Consider the following 20,287-nt stretch of genomic DNA (forward strand, 5'->3'; position numbering starts at 1 on the left):
CAATGACGCGGTCGCGAACTTTTTTTTGGTTGAAATTTTTGATTTTCAAATTTTCGAGAAACAATCCCTTTTAGCTTTTCCGGAATAACACACACACGCGCTTGAAAGAGGTGGTCTCGAGCGCGCGATCGCGCTCGAGAGGGGTACTATGAGTGAGTCGAGTTGGGAGGGGAATCATTTTTTTACAAAATTTGGGTTCAAATGTGGGGTAATTAAATGCTAACTGCTTTTTTTTGAGCTGTGATTAGTTGGGACAGATTTGCTTTTGGTTGGGGAGGGAGGATCACAACAATAGGAGAATACATTATAATATTATATGTACAGGAACGTAGAGATAAAACAACAACGAGCAACAAAAAAAAAAAGTTAGGGAGAGAACGAACTGATGATGGTGTGATGGGGTGTTAGAGAGAGCTTAATGAGTGGGGAAATTCTAGTCTGTTTTTTTTTGTTCCTATTCTCCAGAGTAGCGCAGATTACAATCGAGTAACGGTGGTTCTTTTTTCCCTGCGTTCACAGAAATGAAAGTGTATGGACATGAGAACGTTGTTGCTGTCGTTGGTTGGTGGGGTGATCATTATGATGAACCAGACAGAGGTTGAATTTACATGGGGGGGCTTGGGGAGGTCATGGAGCGTGTGTGAATACGAGAGATAGACCCCAAACGAAACCAGCAAGAAAAAAAAAGGAACGCAACATACCTGACATGCTGTTTTCGTTCCTCAGACTACTGGCCGAACTCTTGGCATTGTGGCTGTTGTTCGTGGCGTTGGTGTTGTTGGTCGTCGCGTTGGCCGCTGGACCGGAAGGGGCGGGACTGCTGCTGCTGTTGGCGTTCTTGTTGATGCTGCTGACGTTGTTGTTGACCGCCGCAGGCGGACTTCCGGTCGTCGTGTCCATCGAGTCTTCCGCGTCGTCCTCGCCGCCAATCGCCGATCGGCTAATCACGTTCTCATCCCCCGAGTTCGACATACCATCAGCGGCCAGCTTCACCTCCATTAGATCCGGCGAACCCTGCGTGTCACTCTCGTACCCGTCGTACTCCCCGTCCCCGTTGTCACTGCCGGACAGTTTCCGCGGCCTGCCGCGTTTGCGCTTCTGCTGGGACAGCGCCGACCCCAGCAGCGGATTCGTCAGCAGCATGCTCTGGCCACCCCCGTTCGACTTTTGCTTCGGCTGCTGCTGCAGCGAGGCCAGTTGGGTGTTCCGGCTGGCGGCGGCCGCCAGCTGCTGCTGCAACTGTTGCTGCGTAGGTGTGGATGGTGCCGTCGCACCGGCGTTCTGACCGCTCGTCGCCGTGACTCCGCTGCTGGTAAGCGATGCCGTCGGGAGGGGGGGCTTGTCGTCGTTGACCTCGGTGAGGCCCTTTATCCGGAGGCTTTCCGCTACCCGGAGGAACGCCGCTAGCCGGTCCTGGTCGACGGACACCTCGCCGCGGTACATAAAGTCGAGCAGGCACTTCATGTCCTTGAACGGGACGTCCTTCAGGATCACGATCGGGTGCTTCTCCGGGTGGTTGACGAAGATCTGCTGGAAGTACGGACTGCAGGCCGAGAGGACCATCTGGAATGAGATATTAAACGAAGAATTAGTTTGATATCTTAGTTTTGTTGTTAAGAAAATTCTCAAGTTATTTAGTACTACTCAAGTTTATCCCCAGTAATAGAGCATTGCAAAATTTAGGCAAACCTATTTAAAATAGATTGCACAATAAATAACATAAACTTCAAAAAAATATTTGCAACGGCCTTAAAATAATTGAACAAACTTTAGATTTTGCGACTCCATTTCAGTAAAATTTGTGTGGTGGATTGCATGTTACATTAACAAATGCATTTTCTCAATATTTCGCCATTTTGTCCGCCATCTTGGGTTTGACATTTCCAAATTTCTTCAGAAATATGTTGAAGGTCATATTCGAGCAAGACAATTGTATGAAATTTTTCGATTGGTCAGTTCTTTATGTCAATTGAAGCTTTTTTGCAACATCTGCACTAAATTTAAAAAAAAAATATCAGGACTGTCTAATAACATTAAAGCAGGTATTAGACATTGACAAACAAACAAACAAACAAACGGGCACTCTTTCGTGTTTGACAGGTTGCCAAACTTGCAAACAATTAAAAATGTATACAGCCTGACGTTTCTGCAAATAAATGCAGGTAAACATACAAAGTAGTCAAACTGCCAAACTGTCAAAAAGTGCGAGGCTGTTTGTGTGTGTTGTCATAGTCTAATAGCTGTTTAAGTAAATGTCCAAATTTCATTACAAAAAAAAAAAAAAACAAATTTTGGTGAATTTTTTTTATTTATTTTTTCGATACTTAAATAATAAAGGCATAACTTTAAAATTTATCCAGCATAATTAAAGTGGATAATAACATAATAAGATTTGGAAATATAAAAAAATTATCCAATTTGGACTACAAGTTCTTTTTTCACCTAACAAAATCATCTGAAAAATCAGAAAATGTCCTTCTTTTTAATACTTGATGGTTATGATTTTATAGGTAACATTCAGGGTGACCACTCTCAAATATCAATCTCAAATTCTCGACTTTTACAGTACCTCAAATTATAGGCATTTCTTACCTTGAAAATGATTTCAAATCAAAAACTGTTTATAAAAAAATCAGTATCAATTTCTTGAACAAAAAAAACGCCTAAAACAAGCAATCAGTCTTCACAAATAACTGAGAGCTCAACAGAACATATAATTTAAATGTTTATTAGAAAAAAATTCTAGGTTTAACTGAAAAAAAGTGTTTTATTATTTGATTTAAAAAAAAAAACAAAACATCATTACACTTTCTATTATTTCGAAGAATGTCAAAATATCTAGGAATTTGTATATAACCAAGTTCCCTTTCAAACTTTGATTTTTAATTTATTGGATCAATATTTATTTATCGAGTTGTCAGAATTTAAATAAAAACTAACTTAATCCACCTATGTGGTTGATGCCTTCCTCACTTGTTACCAACAATGGGTAATATGAGTGGTTTGGACACATATTTCAGCTATTTTTTTTAGGTCCAGAAAAATAAGTACACAGATATAACTCGAGACAGGGTTGCCAGATCTTCAATTATGTGGACTCGTTGGAATAGTCTCTCGATTACCTAACCAATAATGGGTAAGATGATGGATCCGGACATCGTTTACATACATTTAAGTAAGATCCGGCTTCAAAAAAGTACATAAATATCACTTAAGTGGTCATAACTCGAGACAGGGTTGCCAGATCTTCGATATTGTGGACTCGTTGGAAAGGTCTCTTGATTACCTAATCAACGATGAGTTGGATGATGGTTCCGGACATCGTTTACATACATTTAAGTGAGATCCGGCGTCAAAAAAGTACATACATAATCACTTAAGTGGTCATAACTCGAGACAGGGTTGCCAGATCTTCGATGTTGTGGACTTGTTGGAAAGGTCTTTTGATTACCTAACCAACGATGGGTTGGATGATGGATCCGGACGTCGTTTATATGCATTTAAGTGAGATCCGGCTTCCAAAAAGTACTTAAATATCACTTAAGTGGTCATAACTCGAGACAGGGTTGCCAGATCTTCGATGTTGTGGACTCGTTGGAAAGGTCTTTTGATTACCTAACCAACGATGAGTCGGATGATGGTTCCGGACATCGTTTACATACATTTAAGTGAGATCCGGCTTCAAAAAAGTACATAAATATCACTTAAGTGGTCATAACTCGAGACAGGGTTGCCAGATCTTCGATGTTGTGAACTCGTTGGAAAGGTCTCTCGATTATCTAACCAACGATGGGTCGGATGATGGATCCGGACATCGTTTACATGCATTTAAGTGAGATCCGGCTTCAAAAAAGTACATAAATAACACTTAAGTGGTCATAACTCGAGACAGGGTTGCCAGATCTTCAATTATGTGGACTCGTTGGAAAGGTCTCTTGATTACCTAACCAACGATAGGTCGGATGATGGATCCGGACATCGTTTACATGCATTTAAGTGAGATCCGGCTTCAAAAAAGTACTGAAATATCACTTAAGTGGTCATAACTCGAGACAGGGTTGCCAGATCTTCAATTATGTGGACTCGTTGGAAAGGTCTCTTGATTACCTAACCAACGATGAGTCGGATGATGGTTCCGGACATCGTTTACATACATTTAAGTGAGATCCGGCTTCAAAAAAGTACATACATATCACTTAAGTGGTCATAACTCGAGACAGGGTTGCCAGATCTTCAATTATGTGGACTCGTTGGAAAGGTCTCTTGATTACCTAATCAACGATGAGTCGGATGATGGTTCCGGACATCGTTTACATACATTTAAGTGAGATCCGGCTTCAAAAAAGTACATAAATATCACTTAAGTGGTCATAACTCGAGACAGGGTTGCCAGATCTTCGATGTTGTGGACTTGTTGGAAAGGTCTTTTGATTACCTAACCAACGATGGGTTGGATGATGGATCCGGACATCGTTTATATGCATTTAAGTGAGATCCGGCTTCAAAAAAGTACTTAAATATCACTTAAGTGGTCATAACTCGAGACAGGGTTGCCAGATCTTCAATTATGTGGACTCGTTGGAAAGGTCTTTTGATTACCTAACCAATGATGGGTCGAATGATGGATCCGGACATCGTTTACATGCATTTAAGTGAGATCCGGCTTAAAAAAGTACATAAATATCACTTAAGTGGTCATTACTCGAGACAGGGTTGCCAGATCTTCGATGTTGTGGACTTGTTGGAAAGGTCTTTTGATTACCTAACCAACGATGGGTTGGATGGTGGATCTGGACATCGTTTACATGCATATAATTGAGATCCGGATATATGTGAAAACACATTTTTATACATAACTTTTGAACTACTTATCGAAACTTCAAACAATTCAATAGCGATGTATGGGACCCTAAACCAAGTCGAATGCAACTGGTTCGATCAAAATCGGTTCAGCCAGTGCTGAGAAAACTTGGCAAGATTTTTGAACACATACATACATACACACACACACACACATACACACACACACATACACACACACACACAGACATTTGTTCAGTTTTCGATTCTGAGTCGATATGTATATATGAAGGTGGGTCTTCGAGCTTTTAATAAAAAGTTCATTTTTAGAGCAGGATTATAGCCTTACCTCAGTGAGGAAGGCAAAAATTCAGTCTGAAAAAATACCTTGTATTTTTAATTTATGTAATTTTAATATTTTTTCATATTTTCAACACGTAAACAAATTTCCATTTGTTATTCAAAACGAGAGTTTGGATTTAATTTAATATTTAAATTCTTTCCGAATTGAAAATTAGGCTTTATATATAGTTATTGATCCACTTTTAAGAAATCAAAAATTTATGCTAAAAACGAATAGAGTGGAACTAGTTTGGAATTGAACAAAATAATAAAAAAAAAACTGTTCAAGAGTTAGAAAATAATTTTAAGCTTAAAATTCCCAAATTTCTGTCAAAAAAAAATCACAAATTCTCTTTACCGATTTTCCGACTTGAGTGGCCACCCTGAATAATGTAAATTGTAGGAAAGACAGGGTGACGACTTGAATTTAATGTTCAAATCCAGACTTTTTTTCGATCTATTAAAAAAGAAAATATCAAACACTAGACACATTTGGTTAAAAAATAACAAAGTATTATTTAAATAAAAAAAATCTTGAAATTTCGTTTCAGAAAGATAAGAAGAACGGAATGCTTAATTTAATATCAAATAAACGAATATTGAAATTTTGTATTATTTCTGAGTTAAATCAAAAATAAATTCAAATTGTTTGCTTCATAAAAATAACAATAATTTGTGCAAAATCCATGTCTTGTTATTCTAAAAAAGTTGAAATATATCAAATAATCCACAAATTTAAGTAAATTTTTACTGACGAACTGAGTGTAATTTGGTGATAATTGTATAAAATAAAAATAATGTTTCAGTACAAGAGAATTGTATTCCAAACGTTTGGAGAATTTCACAAATTCCCAACTACATAATTTTCCGACCTAAGTGACCACCCTGAAAAAGAGTTTTTCAAGTCTGGAGGGTTTTTTTTAAAGGTCCAATAAACCAATTTTTCAATTTTTGCCTTTTGGGTGTTTTTTAATACCCCTGACTCAAGGCGGTTTCAAAAACACCCAAAAAGCAAAAAAAGGAAATTTGGTTTATTGGACCTTTTCAAAAAAACTCCAGAAGCGTCAAATTTTTATTTAAAAAATCAAAAATTCGTGAAACTTGATATTGATCTTTTAACAATAAAATGTTTTCTTAATTATAAAATGAAATCATTTGGTATTCAAATTAGTCGTGATGTTATGTCATTAACATGACCAAAATGACAAAACAATCAGTTGTGATGTTATGTCGTTAACATGACCAGAATGACAAAAACATAAAAAGTCTTGCTGGTATAAAGTTTTTTTCAAACAATGAAGTTGTTTAACCATATTGAAAAAAAAACTCAACAAATCGTCGTGATTATTCAACATTACAATGAATTAGATTCGTCGAAATTCAACTGTAATTCTTCAGACGAAATAATGAATTTATCTTCCACTTCAACCAAATGAATCTCATTTCTCAAATCATGCCAGCCTTCAGGAACGAACCCACCCAGCCAAAACAAACAAGAAAGCTAGTCCTCGTATCGATAAACGCGACACCGCAAACACACACCACTGATACGACCGGACTCTCTCTCTCTCTCTAGTCCTGCTGAGCCCGACACCCTTATCAGGACGAGATAGCTCACCCTTGTGAGTGGTCTGGCGCTGATAAGACCACAAGCATCACATTCCACACTGAGTTCAACCCCGTGTGGTTTGGGAGTCCTTTTTTGGTGCCCATCGTGGTCCTGTTATCAGCGGGTGTAAGTGCTCAGTGCGCGTTATCAGAGGAAGAATTGATTTTCGGCTTCGAGGAGGGACATCATGTGACAGACACTGAGTGATAACGCATTGACTAACCTTGTGTGCCTTCAGGTACTGTCCCTCGATGGCCAGCGTCACGTCGGTGAAGGTTTCCGCGTGCAGCAGCTGGTCGAACACGGACAGCATGTTGGTCTGGTGGTTGTTCCACCGGAGGCAGAATCTTTGGGACGACATGGTTACCGTTGTGTGTGTGTGTTACGTTACGTCAAGTTGTTGGAACAAAGGTGGGCCCCGTCCTTGGAGGGCTACGCGTCTGTCTTGGAGTTTGTTCTGCTACTCGTGGTTCTGTGGAAGAAGAAGAAGGGGAGAAAAAACGATCGATTAGTGTTTTGTTGCGCAATTTCGAGTCGCGTCCCAAAGTGGGAATCCTCCCACGAGCTACACACTCACATAGAGAGAATATCTCTCCTCTAGCTGGCGATACACAATTCCCTTCGAAACCAGTCCCGGGGCGTACGACCAAAACCAACAAGCGCGCTAGAATACACCCACTTGTTATCTGGCAGCGCGCGCTGTAGATACTCCGTCGCAGCTATACCTTAAGAGTGTTGAATATTCAAGCAACAACCTCCGGAGCAAATCTTAAAAGGACTCAAAAATCGGAATGCTATACCGCGCAACCTTGAGCGCAACGTCTCCAGGAGCGCGCGCAATTCGAAGATCTTCGAAATGACGAAATCCGCTTGAAGAGCAAACGCAAACATTGGAAGCTAAGCCGAAAGCCGGTTTTTGGCTCTTGGGGGATGACAAATGTCCGAAAAACCTCCGAAAAAAAGAGGTGAGGTGATAAATGATTTTCGGATGGTCGCGGAGTCTTCTTTTTGATGGGTAAACATAGGGCCGTTTTGGTGTGGTCTATGTGCGTTGCTTCACTTCTTGGTTTGTTTGTTTGGTTTTACGACTCTTTTTTTCGACTTTGGTGATTGGATCATTATTGGAACTTTGAGCGATTGAACGTTCGAAAAACCAACATCTCAACTTCTGTTTGTCTATGAATTCTTATTCGAAGGAATGCCAACAGGATTTCAAAACGTTTCCAACAAGACTACTTCCACTGGTAGGAAATCTAATTTTAATTCCGTGTTTCCCCCTTTGGTTTCGCAATCCTCCGAGTGTCGAGTTCCCATCATCCTACACGATCTCATCCTATTCAATTGTGAGGTCGAAAGAAGAAAAAAAAATCACAAAAATGCCGTACATCCACTTAAAACAGAGAGAGAAGGAGAGAAAAAAAAGTACAAGGAGAAAAACCCTCCCTCATAAATAATAATTACTATAGTTCATGTAGTAGTAACAGGGCAGCAGGGGAAAACCCTTCGGAGAACAATTCAAGCACAAAGTGGTATTGCGAAATTTAAGTACACAGGAGCAGTGCGAAATTGCGTCGAGTTCAGTACATCAAACAATCAAATCTCACTTTTGAACAGGGTATTTCTTAGGATTAAGCAACAATAATTAATTTCATATGCTTTCAACTTGCCGTCTAGAAATATTGAAAACTTATAAGCAGTATCAAAATTTGAATACAACAAAAAATATCAAAAATTAAACAATTAAATGTTACATTTCTAACTTTTAAAAGACCAAACGAAATAATATCGTAATCTTCTGGCAGTGTTCCCAGGTTTTCAAAATGTCTTTCCAATAAGCATGTACTTCAGGGTTGTTACGGGAGAGTCGAAAAAAAATCCGCGCCAAATCCACGCCGACCTAAAATCCGAAACCGCGCGAAATCCACACCATATAAAAAAATATCGCAACCAACATTTAAGAAATTTTATTTTTTAATGAAGAAAAACTAATTCAGAAAGTATTTGATTAAAAACACTCGTTAAATGTTTAAAGGCTCCAAAAGAATGAAAGCAATATCTCCATTTAAAAAAATTCCTCAAGAGACGGTCAAGGCAAGGGTCATGAAAAAAAATCTTCAAAATAGAAAATACAATATTAAAAACCTAAAATTTAACTTCAAAAATATAACCTCAAAAATGAAATCAAAATCTAAAATTATAATACGATAAAATTTTAAATTTCGAAACTAAATTTTCAAAATCTAAGAATTCTTATACAGTTTGTAACCCAAAATCCTCGCAAAAATTTCACTCCGAAAACAATTTAATTTCCGATATTTAAAATAATGTCTTCTCATAATTTCAAAATCTCTTACATAAAATAGGAGTTCGAAAATGGTGATATTCAAGAATTTAAAAATGTTTGAACTATGAATTTAAAAACATTTAAGAATTTAAGAATTTAAAAATTTAAGAATTTAAGAATTTAAGAATTTAAGAACTTAAGAATTTAAGAATTAAAGAATTAAAGAATTAAAGAATTAAAGAATTAAAGAATTAAAGAATTAAAGAATTTAAGAATTAAAGAATTTAAGAATTTAAGAATTTAAGAATTTAAAAATTTAAGAATTTAAGAATTTAAGAATTTAAGAATTTAAGAATTTAAGAATTTAAGAATTTAAGAATTTAAGAATTTAAGAATTTAAGAATTTAAGAATTTAAGAATTTAAGAATTTAAGAATTTAAGAATTTAAGAATTTAAGAATTTAAGAATTTAAGAATTTAAGAATTTAAGAATTTAAGAATTTAAGAATTTAAGAATTTAAGAATTTAAGAATTTAAGAATTTAAGAATTTAAGAATTTAAGAATTTAAGAATTTAAGAATTTAAGAATTTAAGAATTTAAGAATTTAAGAATTTAAGAATTTAAGAATTTAAGAATTTAAGAATTTAAGAATTTAAGAATTTAAGAATTTAAGAATTTAAGAATTTAAGAATTTAAGAATTTAAGAATTTAAGAATTTAAGAATTTAAGAATTTAAGAATTTAAGAATTTAAGAATTTAAGAATTTAAGAATTTAAGAATTTAAGAATTTAAGAATTTAAGAATTTAAGAATTTAAGAATTTAAGAATTTAAGAATTTAAGAATTTAAGAATTTAAGAATTTAAGAATTTAAGAATTTAAGAATTTAAGAATTTAAGAATTTAAGAATTTAAGAATTTAAGAATTTAAGAATTTAAGAATTTAAGAATTTAAGAATTTAAGAATTTAAGAATTTAAGAATTTAAGAATTTAAGAATTTAAGAATTTAAGAATTTAAGAATTTAAGAATTTAAGAATTTAAGAATTTAAGAATTTAAGAATTTAAGAATTTAAGAATTTAAGAATTTAAGAATTTAAGAATTTAAGAATTTAAGAATTTAAGAATTTAAGAATTTAAGAATTTAAGAATTTAAGAATTTAAGAATTTAAGAATTTAAGAATTTAAGAATTTAAGAATTTAAGAATTTAAGAATTTAAGAATTTAAGAATTTAAGAATTTAAGAATTTAAGAATTTAAGAATTTAAGAATTTAAGAATTTAAGAATTTAAGAATTTAAGAATTTAAGAATTTAAGAATTTAAGAATTTAAGAATTTAAGAATTTAAGAATTTAAGAATTTAAGAATTTAAGAATTTAAGAATTTAAGAATTTAAGAATTTAAGAATTTAAGAATTTAAGAATTTAAGAATTTAAGAATTTAAGAATTTAAGAATTTAAGAATTTAAGAATTTAAGAATTTAAGAATTTAAGAATTTAAGAATTTAAGAATTTAAGAATTTAAGAATTTAAGAATTTAAGAATTTAAGAATTTAAGAATTTAAGAATTTAAGAATTTAAGAATTTAAGAATTTAAGAATTTAAGAATTTAAGAATTTAAGAATTTAAGAATTTAAGAATTTAAGAATTTAAGAATTTAAGAATTTAAGAATTTAAGAATTTAAGAATTTAAGAATTTAAGAATTTAAGAATTTAAGAATTTAAGAATTTAAGAATTTAAGAATTTAAGAATTTAAGAATTTAAGAATTTAAGAATTTAAGAATTTAAGAATTTAAGAATTTAAGAATTTAAGAATTTAAGAATTTAAGAATTTAAGAATTTAAGAATTTAAGAATTTAAGAATTTAAGAATTTAAGAATTTAAGAATTTAAGAATTTAAGAATTTAAGAATTTAAGAATTTAAGAATTTAAGAATTTAAGAATTTAAGAATTTAAGAATTTAAGAATTTAAGAATTTAAGAATTTAAGAATTTAAGAATTTAAGAATTTAAGAATTTAAGAATTTAAGAATTTAAGAATTTAAGAATTTAAGAATTTAAGAATTTAAGAATTTAAGAATTTAAGAATTTAAGAATTTAAGAATTTAAGAATTTAAGAATTTAAGAATTTAAGAATTTAAGAATTTAAGAATTTAAGAATTTAAGAATTTAAGAATTTAAGAATTTAAGAATTTAAGAATTTAAGAATTTAAGAATTTAAGAATTTAAGAATTTAAGAATTTAAGAATTTAAGAATTTAAGAATTTAAGAATTTAAGAATTTAAGAATTTAAGAATTTAAGAATTTAAGAATTTAAGAATTTAAGAATTTAAGAATTTAAGAATTTAAGAATTTAAGAATTTAAGAATTTAAGAATTTAAGAATTTAAGAATTTAAGAATTTAAGAATTTAAGAATTTAAGAATTTAAGAATTTAAGAATTTAAGAATTTAAGAATTTAAGAATTTAAGAATTTAAGAATTTAAGAATTTAAGAATTTAAGAATTTAAGAATTTAAGAATTTAAGAATTTAAGAATTTAAGAATTTAAGAATTTAAGAATTTATAAGCTTAAGAATACTAAAATTATTTTAGATATGAGATTTTGTATCGAAAAAAAATTAATATGTATTTTGATTTTATTTTTTGTAATAAAAACTATTAAAACATTTTTTTCGAATTTTTGAATTTCTGAAGTTTTGAATTTGGAATGTTCTGTTCTTTTTATTTTCGCCAAGAATGGTAAAATTTAAAAAAAAATATTTAGCGATTAAATTCCAATTCCAAAAAAAAAAAAAATATATTTAGCGATTAAATTCCATTCCAAAATTCGAAAGTTGAGGCCTGCTTCTGTTACGTCCAATCAAGCTCATATTTAGCGCCCACCAGAACAAGCCCCAATAATAGTTTTTGTTACACATTCTAATGTCTATATCTTCGGAAAAAGTTTGTAATATTTGATTTACAAAATTAAAAATTGAACAAATCCAGTGTAAAATTAAAAATAAATAAGATTAAAAATCTTACTCAAAACTCAAAAGAAATTAAATATTCAGAGCCGGAGATGTTAAGAAATGACAAGAAACATATAAAAAATAATTTCTACATAATCTTCATCTTCATTTTTCGACGTTTCGTACTAAGAAAATACAATCAAACATTTTCAGAAGAAAATTTTATTAATAAAAATTATGAAATTCTTGCACTCAAAGGAAAAAAAAATATCGTAATTCCTGATAATATTTTTCTTCATAACTTGAAAGGAATTCTATCTCTCTCAATTAATTTATTTATCAAAATTGCCATCCGCGCGAAATCCGCGCCTGAGCAAAATTAGCCATCAAATCCGCGCTATCCGCGCCGTCCGTAACAACCCTGCTTATATGTAGGGGGACAGGGGGTAATATGCACCCCCTAAGGGAAAACTGTGATTTCTCATCCATAACAGCATTTCTGTGAAAGAATTTCGTTAGATGTTCATAAATAACTATTACTTAACGTCATCCAAGTGAAAAAAGTCTTTGAAAACCTCAAAATTGTTTAAAAATAGCAGATTTCTAAAAATATTTTTGATTCATTTCAAACAACCATGCGGGGCAATATGCACCGCAACATTGGGGCAAAATGCACTACAACAACGGGGCAAAATGCACCACAACATGGGGCAAAATGCACCGGGTAAAAGCAGTTTTCACTAGTCACCACTAGATGACACCGCTGTTTTTACAAAGGAGCTTCACAGCGGTGCATTTTGCCCCGACCACGCTTTTTGCAGAAAATTTAATTAAAAATGCATTTTTTGATGTTTTTGGACTCATCTATCTACAGAATAATGAAGATTATGGCAAAACAAATATGCCTCAACACTTACAATAACAATAAATGCTTTTTATATTGTTCAAAAATCATAATGAATGTTCAATGAAAATTAGATGAAAACACAACAATTTAAAGTTTTGCAAATAACTTAAGCTGTTTTTAAACCACGATGCTCAAATTTTTCCAGCATGGTTTAGCAGTGTTAAGCTTACAATTTCTATGATTTTTTCCCCGGAAAATTCTTCCAAATACCGAGAAATGCAGGGGGTGCATTTCGCCCCGGGGGTGCATATTACCCCCTCTCCCCCTAATAAGAACCAGTCCTAATTTTTTTTTTCAAAACTTAAAACATCTAGCTTTCAAAATTAAAATAAAAACACAAGAAGACAGGGTTGCCATTTATCCAAAATCAATTAAAGAAATTTGAATTACCAACAATGTGCAGTCAGAGAGGCTTCCGAAAGCAATTTTAAAAGGTTGGATAACTTCATTTTAAGTGCCGACATTCCAAAACAGGGTTGCCCGAGCATTACATTTTATGACTAATCCAAGAGGTTTTTTAAATAGCAACTTACCAACTTTGTAGTATAAGTCGAAATTTGCGAAATTCTGCATTGGAAAACTGTGCAAACTGTCATAGCTTTGGCTAGTGTTGCCAAATTTTCGATATATTTTTTTCCAATGACTGAATATATCGAAAATCTGGCAACACTAGCCAAAGTTATGACAGTTTGCACAGTTTTCCAATGCAGAATTTCGCAAATTTCGACTTACACTCCAAAGTTAGTATCCGAAGGCCTTGGAAAAAAATCACTTCGGATAAATTAATCTTCGTTTTATAAAACCAGGATTTTTTGATAGATCCGAGATGGCGGCCAAAATGGCGGTGATTAAATCTGGAGTTTTTTTTAAAGATCCAATAAACCAAATTTACAGTTTTTGCTTTTTGGGTGTTTTTTAATACTCAAGGCGGTTTCAAAAACACCCAAAAAGCAAAAACTGGAAATTTGGTTTATTGGACCTTAAAAAAAAATCCAGAAATATTGAAAACAAAGCTTGTTGGTTATTTAAAAAGCAATCAACCATTCAAGTGTCAAGACTGAATAAATTGGGGTCGCAGAACTCGAATTCGATTTTAAAAGTAAGAAAAATAAAAAAAAATGTTTTGTTCATGATTTGATTATCCGAAGTCCTACACAAACCTTCGGATAATCAAACTTCGGATTATCGAAACTTCGGAAAATAGAAACTTCGGATAATCGAGTCTAGACTGTACATCTTTCCCGAAGACAGAAAAACGATCAGAAGTTAATTTCTCAATATACGGATTATTTATCAATACTTAGGTACAATTTTTGTACGGCCATCTGTCAAATTTGTATTTAGAATTGTATGGACGACCCAGTTCCTACGGTGAACTTTGAAATTTCGAACTTTCGGATAACCGAGTCTGGACTGTATTGTTTGTTAGTCGTGTTTTGCTCTTTCGCATCCATTCAGCAAATAACAATCGAAAACCACCCACCATCCAACGGCACAAACATTCACATAAATCCACACAAACACACTCCCATAAGAAACAAATTACAGCGAGCGCTTGTAATGCTTATCGACGCGACGCCGCCGCCGCACACTATGATGTAACTGTATCGAGCGATCGTAGTGTGCGCGGCGCCATCTAGCTGGTAGTAGTGCAAGCACACAACGCAGCTTCCATTCGCCGACGCCTACTCTCCGTCACACACATTCAAATTACGTCATTAATTTAGCGTTTTATTTTAATGAACCGCTCTCGTGTGTGTGAAGGTGTGCACACCTTATCGCTCTTCCTAACCTCTCTTTTCGGCGGATCGCGGAGGAGGCAGCGAATAAAAACGCTGTCAAGAGTGGCAACAAGTTTTGCATCGCAGCCTGCTGCGTTTACATTGATGGGTTCGGCAGGTTGACAGCTTCAAGGTCAGCGGATCTCCAGCGCGCGTCGTTTGGGTGTAGTGACGGACTCGGTTAAACAGCTGTTTCCTGGTTGACGGAGATTTTAATTGACAACAATTCGCGTGATTGTACGTCCAGAACGTCCCTGTTTTTGCTGCTTTGTCTGAACACGAAGCCCGTTAGCGATGCGTGAACGCGTCAGTCACAGAAAACGAAGCGAAGATGTCCTATGAAGACCGTACGGTTCGTGACCTAAATATCCAGAGTACGCTGCTGGCTGAGTCTGTGCTGTGCTGTGGCCGAGAAGAAAAACTAAGACGAATGAAGGAAATCTACAGCGCGACGACTACCATTCCGGGGTACAAAAAGAGACACGATAGCATCGCGACAGTACAGGGTGTTGTAGTCAGCGTTTGTCATGCGTTCAGCGCCGTCGAGGTTGACTGCGTTGATCTGCTTGTAGATGTGTTCTATTCTAAACAGATCGATCTGCCATAGATGAGCGTTGTTGAACTGTCAAAATGGCCAGGCCTTCTGTTTTATATCAGGCTGCAATTTGATTCGTTGGCAAAGTTCTTCCTTGAACAAAATCCCAGATTTCCACAAACCGGACAGCTATCCGTAATAGAGAGCATCATCGCTCTGCCGCAGAGCGGAAGACGACGATCAGGCCGCGAGATACGCTCACGTCCGCTAGCACACGTACAGTCGGCGTGTGTGTGTGCGCGCAGTGGCATCGCTTCGTAGAATGACAGAGACGCGCGATGAGCCAACAACTTCCGGAAATGCTACATTTAATTATAGCTGCCACTCTACGGCGCGTTCCCCGCTCCCAACCCGCCTAGTTCTGCGACTAGTCGCGTCCCCATTATTCCTAGCTTCTCACACAGACAGACACACGCCGCGATCGCTAGTCGTCCAGGCCAATCCCGTTTGCAACCCATCATTTTTCGCCCTAATGGCGGATATTGGCTAGCGCACACCAACACATCCTCAGCTTCCTCTCGTGCCGGTCGTCCGGTCGTGGAGGGGAACCCAGCAGCACACACAAAAGGCAGGAAGAAGCTGTGCGCGCGGGGTCCGGTCGTAAAAAACGAGCGCAGAGGCCGCGCGGCAATTGCGCATCCAAGCATGCCTTGCCGCCGCCCCTGGTCTATTCCTCTCGGATTCAATTTGAACTCCGCGGCCCGTCTACTTGGATGGGGAGGGGGACGACGACGACGACACAATCGCACAGCCTGCCCAGTTTTTGGCTTCCACGGTCGACTGCTGGAAATCCGAAAGGGGCGAGACGCGCGGTTGATGGGAAAATATGCCGTGTCTAGGGCCGATGTTCCATTGTGATTTTTCCCAGGTCTGCGATTCGTAGCAGGCCTGGATTACCGGTACATGCGCAGTGCCGGGTAGATTCCTCTCCTCGCAATCCTGCGAATCCAGCGGCTATTCCTAGAATAGCGCGACTGTATTGGTGAAGAGTTCGCCATATTTATTTTTCCCCCTTGCGTCGAGTTTCCTGTGCCGCGCACGGTTACGCCCCTCCGGGTCGTCCTGGTATTGACAACCCCTGGATGCTGCGAGTTGCTGACTGGAACGAAAACGAGTATCATCGCACAAAAAAACGTCCCGTCCTCTTTCACCACGTAGTTTGGAGAGCTTCCAGCAGCCCCGTCTAACGCTAGTAGGCCGTGCTGGGAAGTGAACGTGGAGACCTTTACCGTCGTCTCCGCTATGTACTGAATCGCTTTCTATGTACTCTTTACCCAAAGACGACCAAGCTGCATGATCTAGTGCTGACGTTTTTACCGTAACTTGACCGTTTTTGGTATAACTTATCCTTAAAAATAACCTCACCTTGTTGAAAAGCATGAATTCACCCAAACTTACGGTGAAAACAGTCGGGTTTTCAACTTGGCGTTCTAGGCGTGTTAGTACAGCGTGCTACGGGGGCAGTAAGAGGACGACTAAACAAAATCGTCGATTCACACAGACAGAGGGCGATAAAAATGTGGAAAAACATCGCTCTCCCATCCTCCTATTTGCTGGAGAGCAGGCCATGAGAACACGGGCGGAGCGTTTCGTGATTCTTTGCGACCCTCACAAATTTGTGGAAGGCGTCGGCTCTGACGCGAGTTCGAGTCCCGTTGCGTAAAGTTTGTACTGATTTGACGTTTGCTGAGGGTGCCGAAAAGTTTTGTCACTGCGTTTTTCTCCACTTTCGATGCTCGGATGTTCAACCCTGCCTTTGTTTACTTTTTCGCGATAACTGTCAAATCCACTCACCAAGATTCATCAAAATGAGGTAAAGCACGATTGCTTTACACGCTAAACTGTGTTCAGTCGAAGCTTTGGGTAGATTTACTCAAAAAAAAAAAAAAAAAAAATTCAGAGGTCCTAGGAGCACCGTCCATCGCCGAGATATTTCGCCAGCCACGTTATTAACCGGAACCCTTCGCGGACGCTGATTTACATGGAAAAAAAAAATGCCCATTGTTACAGCAATAAACAAAACAAGAATGAACTCCCTCTGCCCCTCCCGTTTCCAACTCCACCACCACCGTACAAAAACCCAGCTCCAAAGGAATGAGAACGCCAGGGCAAAACAAAACAAATTCCGGATCCAAAAGCTAACTGTTGCGCTTTTTTTTACGAGCATTTTCCTCTCTTCTTCTTTTCAGCCTCGCTGCACGCTCGGTACTCATAGGGTCGACCCTTCCTCCGCGTGGGACCGCCGTCTATTTTGGATCCGTCGTGTAATTACCAGGTCCGTAGGTTGACACAGTGCTGTGTCGGATCCAGCTAGGCCACGTGGCTTACGGGTGACACATTCCGACGACCACGCACTGCTGCTGGGGTGTGGCCGCGCTCCTTGACTCGAATCGCTGGTGGAGTCGTGTTACAAAAGGATTAATTTCAAAGCGCAGGACTTGGTTCGAGACGGTACAAATTGGTGGCCTGTTTTGGTGCGCTGGAATGATGGAATTACCAGTCGATCTTGCCAAGATCTGCTGGGGGTTTGAGGATTGAGCGCGGGGAGTCGAAGTCAGCGTCGAGTTCACATAGAAAAGAAGCAAAAGAGGGGGGAGAAAAATCATGAGAAAATAATAATCTCATTTTGTGTTGTTTCTTCTGTTTTCCCAGAGTTGTTGTTGCCGTCCGCTTGCGCCACTCCCTCCACGAGCTCCGACAAGCTGAAGCTGCCGCAATATCTATCGCTTCCATCCTTTCTCGCGTGGCTGTGTTTGGAGCACGGAGTGCTCGCGATCACACTGGGAATTAGGAAGAGCGGCTCGCAACCCCACCGTGAGTTGCATAACTGTTTCTCATCGCTGATGGATGTCGGTCGGTCTGACTCTGTACAGCGGCAACAGTGGAAACCAAGCCAGATTCCGGAAGCCGCGCGAACTCATCATGAAACAGTCCTTATCGCAGATGGGCGTCGCCGGTCCTCGACGAGTCAAACCTTACAAGTGTAGGACGAAATTGGCACAGCACCGACGAAGAAGGCAGTAAATTTTAATCCCCGGCCGGTCCTGTCCGCTGGATATCCTTGGAATTCTTGCCGTCTTCTTTGTTCCCGCTTTCGTCCCCATAATTGGATATATCCTTCTGAGTCCTCGTCCCACAAATCGATTCTGCAAAAAAAAAACCAACTCGAAACTCACTTGACGGGTTTCCGGCTTACGGCGCGACACTCGATCCTGAAACGCGCGATGTCCTTTTACTGTCCTTGACGTCGAGTCAATCCCACACACATGGAGAGACACAACACTAAACGAGACTCAACGCGCTGGTATATCCACTTGAACCTTCCTGTGCTGTGTATTTAAAGAAACATCCCCCCCTCTCACATTACACCTCCCGCGACGTTCTTCGCGATTCCTGGTCGACCGAGAGACTACACGATCCGTGCGCGGCACGGCCAACGCAGCAATTGACTCGACCCAAGGAATCTCGCTGCCAACCAGGACGGGGGATCCGCACCAACACCACCAACTTGCCCCATAAGAACGTGCCCACCAATACCAGAATCGAAACCAAAACAGATCTCGACTACCACACATCGAACTCTCGTTGAGAGCGAACCGGCGAAGAACGCTGCGACGACTCTCAGCGGTAGCAGCGTTCTCGAAGCGGGGGTTACGTCAGCAAAGCAAACATCGAAAGAAGAAGAAGGGGGGGTTCCGAAGAACCGTAAACCGCTCGCTCTCTCCAGGAATTGCCAACTCGACGGCGACTTGGAGCGCTGGAGGATTCTTTCGTAATCGTTTGATCACGAAATGGACGGGTTTGATGTAGTAGGCCGTGACGGAGTCGACTCGGCGTTAGAATTTTGTTAGAGAGCGATCAAGAGTGGTGCTGCGATCGACAGGATCACACTGATTGGTCGAGTGATTTGAGTGTGGAGAACGCGCTGAAACGCGATAAGTTTGGGTAGAATTCCCGGCTTAGTCAGCACGCGTGGAAAGATCCTGAGCGAGCTGGAATATCTTGGTAATGAGTGTGGTTGAAATGGAATAATTTAAGCAAATTAGTCGACACACAAATTTTGAATACAAACTTTGTATATTTTATCGGTATTTGATTTCCATCTACTTTTCTGTCGGTTTTACAATTTTCAGTGACTTTTTCGATCTATTTCTTGCGATTGCACGTTTCGAACCCTTTTAAAAGATAGGAAGTGTGATCTCGTTTTACAAATGTTTAAAATTTACTTATTTGTTGTTTTACTTTTTCGATTTGAACTGAAAAATACACATTTCAGGGTGACCACTCAAATTCCATTTTCAAATTCCCGACTTTTTCCAGACTTTTGAAGAATGCTCAAATAATAGGCATTTTTAAAAAATGATTTCAAACAAAAAACTTTCTATAAGAAAAGTCAATATTAACCAGCGAAAAAAAATCACAATGACTTCAATGAAAATCCAAATAAAGGCATTTTTTGTAAATACAAAAACTAAACAATAAATAAAAAATCACTTCAAAAATGGAATTTCGTTATTATGATTCAGAGTAGAAACACAAACAATAAGTCTTTGAAAAAATAATCGAAAGTTCAACAATACTTATAACTTCCATGTTATTTTTTTAAATTGGCAAACGTATAGTTTTTGATACTTCGTTTCAACTGAAAATGACAAAAAGTTAAAGATAACTGAACTTAAAATAGCGTTCCTGTTTTTTCAAAACTTCATCATCATTTTAAACCAAAGAATAATTGAAACATAATTGCTGTTATTATTCATTCAAAGAATTAGAAAAATTTCAAGGAATTCATAAAATTTAATTTTAATTTTGGAATTTTTGATATTAAATTTTCTAATCAATTTTAATTTATCTAGTGGTCAGTATTTAACATTTTTTTTAAATGCAAATTAAGTTTGATATATTATTTTATGTTTTCCCACTTATTTTAAGCAACATAATTGAAGAAACTATTTTTTTAAACAATTTTGCAATAACTAAAAATTTCTTGGATTTTTTTTTGCAATTTCAATTTTTTTTACG

General features: G+C 37.0%; 1 protein-coding gene across 3 annotated transcripts in view; it reads right to left on the reverse strand.

Annotated features, from left to right (window-relative positions):
* LOC120413783 (protein tramtrack, beta isoform) overlaps positions 1-20,287 on the reverse strand; it is a 43,842-nt gene that overhangs the window by 13,960 nt on the left and 9,595 nt on the right. The window contains exons 1-3 of one of the 3 annotated variants that reach the window (XM_052709584.1): positions 18,442-19,174; positions 6,975-7,223; positions 702-1,563 (exon numbers count right to left, since the gene is read on the reverse strand). In XM_052709584.1, coding sequence (XP_052565544.1) covers positions 702-1,563; positions 6,975-7,112 — 1,000 coding nt within the window. In that variant the 5' untranslated portion in view covers positions 7,113-7,223; positions 18,442-19,174. Of the gene's footprint in view, positions 1-701; positions 1,564-6,974; positions 7,224-18,441; positions 19,175-20,287 lie in introns of those variants that run through there. The other 2 variants (XM_039574739.2, XM_039574731.2) reach the window with 2 other exon arrangements.

Source organism: Culex pipiens, chromosome 3 (assembly GCF_016801865.2).
Source record: "Culex pipiens pallens isolate TS chromosome 3, TS_CPP_V2, whole genome shotgun sequence".
NCBI lineage: Eukaryota > Metazoa > Arthropoda > Insecta > Diptera > Culicidae > Culex > Culex pipiens.